At 51.3% G+C, this 4,282-nt stretch overlaps 1 protein-coding gene across 1 annotated transcript; it reads right to left on the reverse strand.

Moving 5' to 3' along the window:
• Positions 1-561: 561 nt before the first annotated feature.
• LOC118259879 (sulfotransferase 2B1-like) lies at positions 562-2,888 on the reverse strand. Its single transcript, XM_035569739.1, has 6 exons — positions 2,753-2,888; positions 2,181-2,389; positions 1,642-1,768; positions 1,201-1,295; positions 933-1,113; positions 562-677 (listed from the first exon to the last, which is right to left on the reverse strand). Exons 1-6 carry the CDS (start codon positions 2,886-2,888, stop codon positions 562-564), a joined length of 864 nt encoding a protein of 287 aa, XP_035425632.1.
• Positions 2,889-4,282: the final 1,394 nt, after the last annotated feature.

Below are 4,282 nucleotides of genomic sequence, written 5' to 3' on the forward strand. Positions count from 1 at the left end.
ATTTAGGAATCAGTTAGGGGGAGAAAGGGTAACCGTGAACTGAACTTTTTTTGCTAGAACAGCTCTATTTGCTCTGTTTTCTTTGGGCTCTTCTCCTGCTGGAAAAGGAGTTTGAGTAACTGAACCTGAAAGTGAACACAGCGCGTTCAGTGAGAAGTCCCAGGGAAACATCTCAGCTGGCTGCAGCTACTGAACAAGCTGACCTGGTCTGTGCCCTATGGATAGGACATGTTTCACCTGTGTGCTCTCAGGGGTGTGCTACCCTCCTCTAGCAGCAGGAGAGTAATATGCTGGAGGGCAGGGAGATGTGTCCTACCCTGGAGGGTGCCCAGAGCTTATTTCAAGGCCAAAAAGGGTTGAGGGATGGAACAGACAAGAGATGTACAACTCAGGAGGTTCAATCCCCAAGCAGAAAGGGTGCAAATTAACTGCTTGCATACTGAGGTGTTGAGACGTTTGTATCCCTGGGTCCAAGGGAGTGGCATAAAAGCACAAAGGTACCCCTGGTACCAATAGCTGGTTTACACCCAGTGCTCAGCTGGCTTCAGCTAGGTCTGGATCCTAATGTCTGTCCCAAGGAAAGGCCATGTTCAGGCCCTGCATCCTGTCCTGATAGATCCTGTCGAAGGTCTCACTCTGTGCCACTGTGAAATGGTTCTTCCAGTCCCCGCAGATGCCTGAGGAAGGAACATTTCTGCCTCAGCACACCCCAGTGCACAGCCCCCTTTCTGCTCAAAGGCACAGGCTCAGCTCTTGGGTACAGTTACCACCCTGAGGGGCTGTCCAAAATGAGATACCTTCCCCATGGACCCCATTCTACACTCCCAAATGCAGATATTGCTGCCCTCCAGACACCCTCTCTCTGGCTGTCCCCTTGGGGACACCAAAGCCCCACTGCTTCACCCGCCATGCCCCCCCCCACCCCCGCTCACCCTTCCTCAGGAACTGGCCCTTAGTCTGGTCCATGATGTCCGCAGGGAGCAGGACGGAGCTGCACATGGGGTTCTCCCTCATGGCTGAGAAGGAGGCATTTCGAACTACCGAGGAGACAGCATCGTCATCTAAATCCTGTCCCAAGAACTGGCAGATGCGTCTCACACTGCCCTGCAGGTCCTGGGGGAACAGATGAAGCCTGTTAGCACTCGGGGGCTTGTGACACATCAGCACGTCTGGAGCTGGTGGGTCTGCCAAGGTCTCTACCTGTTTCAGCTCTTCATAGGTGATGAAGAAGAAATTTTCCTGGTCCTTCATCTCCATCCAGCCTTGGACGTGTTCAAACCAGGAGCCATGGGGCACTGATGAGAGACAAAAGGCAACAGGGGCATGGGTCAGATCCTGCCAGGGTTTTATAGGGTTTGCTGACCACGACTTCCTGAAGACATCTGAACTCTGTAGAAGAAGGCAGGGAAATGGAATTTCCATCTGCTTCTGAGCCCAGCAGGGCTTTGCAGGCCTGTGCGTGTCTCTCCAGAAGTATTTTTTTTTTTTTTTTTTTTTTTCTCCCTGAGCCATTCACCCTTCTTCTGGGGGAAGCTTGGCTTCACAGCCATCATCAGTGGACCATAGGAAAAAAGCCCTGAGTCAGAGGTGATGAGAGACCCCCTCCACAAATGCTCTGAGCAAGCCACAAACCACACTCACACTCTCCACTGAGAAAGTCCCTCAGGAACTGCTCAAAGGACATGGGGTCCTCATAGCTGCTGCACATCTTGGAGAAGTAGTAGTAGGAGACAACGACATCTCGAGGATCCCGTAGGGTGTAAATAACCTGGGGTAGAGTGCATATAGGATTGAGACACTCATGCCAAGGGAAGGCAAATTTTTGGCACTGTCACTGGCTCTGTAAATTGAGGGGTCTGGCACAGAAGGATCAATGCTCTGCTAGACCCCATCACACAGACCTTGGGCAGGGGTTCGTAAACACACAGGTTCCATAGAGCCATTGGAGCTTCCCCAGAATATCCAAGGATGCAAGATGTGAGATAGGGGGCTGCATATTTCCATCTGGGGGGTGTGTAAGGACTCCCACCCTAGGCCGCTTTGACACTTTGGTGTCAAAGTCCTCACTCACCAAGGCCTCCTTACTCTTAACACTTAATACTTAAGATTTCCCAGATCATGGGCAGTGGCCCACCCAGCCTCCCAGTCCCCTTCAAGCTCTGCGTGGGTGCCTGTCCCACCTTGGCAGTGGAATGGGAGAAGGACTTGGGGAAGATGTGCCTGGGGAGGTGGCAAGTCAGCAGACGAGGTGAGGGGTAGCTGAGGGCTGCCTCCAGGCCCAGACGGGTGGAGAACCAAGGCATACGGTCAGAATTGAGGACGGTTTGGCTCCAGCTGGGGTGGCCACGGCTGCGAATGAGGCTCAAGATCTCAGTCATCCACACAGTGCCTGCCAGGAATAGCAGAGATGCAGGGGCTTGCCCAGGGGGTTGGGATGGGTGGACCTCACCAGCACCCTCACCACCAAGGCTGTGCCCTCCAAGAGAAGGCTCTCCCTTGCCCATGCAAAACCACTGTAGTGGAGAGGAGAGGAGAGGAGAGGAGAGGAGAGGAGAGGAGAGGAGAGGAGAGGAGAGGAGAGGAGAGGAGACACCCAAAACATTCTTGTTCCCCACCACAAGAGAAGACTCACCCTCCAAACAGCACCTGGAGATGATTCCACAATCCCACCCATTTTCTGCCACAGACCTTCCCCCAATACCTACAGAGCACTCCCCCAGTCTCCCCGCCTCCTCAGCCACCCCTGCTGTACCAGACTTGGGGTAGGTGACGTTGAAGACATCATCATCCCGCACCAAGAACTCGTTGTGGGCAAAACTCAAGCTGTGCTCAGAGTTGTAGGCAGGGGGGAATTTAATGCCTTTGTACGTCACGTAGTGAACCGACATTGTGCCCGGGTAGGGATGGGGCACTGCAGCTCTGCAGCCCTGCACTGGGGAGGGAGAGAGACAGGGTGCTGACTCCCAGCCAGGAAACATCTTCCCACATAGCAGGTCCCAAAGAGGACCCCATCCATCCCATTTCCCAAACATCACGGGAGGGGTGTATTATGCAGTGACACACACAGATACTCTCTGATCCTTCCTCTTGAGGATTGTACATCAACAGCAGGTTGTCCAGATGGGGAACTGCTGGCTTATAGGGTATTTAAGAAACCCTAGGGCTAAATTCCTGTTAATGGACCAATGTCTCTTCTTCCTCCCTTGCTGCCCCAGGTGTTTACCTGCCCTCACAGCTTGGATGGGTGTGTAGCAGTTATCTTAGCAGGATCTTGGGCCAGCCAGGGAAACAGGAGGCAGCTGGAAGCCAAAAATTCCCTGTCCGGTACCTAAAACACAGCTTTACTCTGCTGCAGGAGCTATAGGACCTCAGGGCTTCCAGGAGCTGGAGAGAGAATAAGCAGCAGAGGAAAAGGTTTCCTACCCTTGTGCTGCCGTTCTGGAGCAATGATTAACAAGCTCCAAAGTCCAGCAGCCCTCCCTTTCTTGCAGGGGGGAAGCGGGCGGGTAGAGGGAGCAGGTGCTTTGGGAGCACAGCAGGGATCAAAGCTGGTCCCTCATGTCCTCTGCCCTGAACTCGGACCCCCTGCAAGAATCCCACTTTTCTCCCATGCCCCTTTGCTTTCCCATGTAACGCTCCATTTTCTTCCAAATGTACTATTTAAAGCCTCCAGAAAGACCCAAGGAGTCCTCCTGCAGTGCCTGCATTTCTTACCATTTACATTTCCCACAGCTGCTTTGAAAAACCCATTCTATTCCCATGAGCTGAAGGTCGTTTCCCTTATGTCAAACTATGTTGAGATTGCATCTCAAAAGTGCTGTATCCTCCAAAAGAAGGGGAACAGACCTCAGTGCTACACAGGAAAAGAAAAAGGGGGAAAAAAATAAAAGCGATTTAGCAAATCCGCCTGTGACATTAAAAAGTAACCTGCCAGGAAAAGAAGAGATGCCTCTGCAGCAATAAGGAATGGGGTAATTCTTGGTTACTCTTCCTCTTCTTCATGAAAAACCTTCATAACTGAACTACAGGGAGAGGAATAGGGGAAATTCTTCCTCCATTGAGGCATCATATGGTGCTTCACTCCAAGGACAGGGATGTTTAATGCCATTAATTAGAAGCAAGCAAACCCCAAACAATATTTTTAGTAAATAAGGCAGCCACATAGTCAGATGTGAAATTCAAGGTATTTTCTAAATGCTACACTAAGGATGAATACAATAAGCTTTTTCTTGAAGCTTTTTGAAAAGAAAAAAAAAAACACAGGTATTTTGAAAATTTAATG

The sequence above is a fragment of the Cygnus atratus genome, chromosome 32 (genome assembly GCF_013377495.2).
Source record: "Cygnus atratus isolate AKBS03 ecotype Queensland, Australia chromosome 32, CAtr_DNAZoo_HiC_assembly, whole genome shotgun sequence".
In the NCBI taxonomy this organism is placed as follows: Eukaryota; Metazoa; Chordata; class Aves; order Anseriformes; family Anatidae; genus Cygnus; species Cygnus atratus.

What these genes read in the sequence shown, in the direction of transcription:
- LOC118259879 (XM_035569739.1), bottom strand. Translation starts at nt 2,888, where the DNA reads ATGTCGGTTCACTACGTGACGTACAAAGGCATTAAATTCCCCCCTGCC. An exon ending in TCTCCCATTCCACTGCCAAG is followed by an intron (nt 1,769 to 2,180) that starts GTGGGACAGGCA and finishes ACTCTACCCCAG; the next exon opens with GTTATTTACACCCTACGGGA. An exon ending in CCTATGAAGAGCTGAAACAG is followed by an intron (nt 1,114 to 1,200) that starts GTAGAGACCTTG and finishes CTGTTCCCCCAG; the next exon opens with GACCTGCAGGGCAGTGTGAG.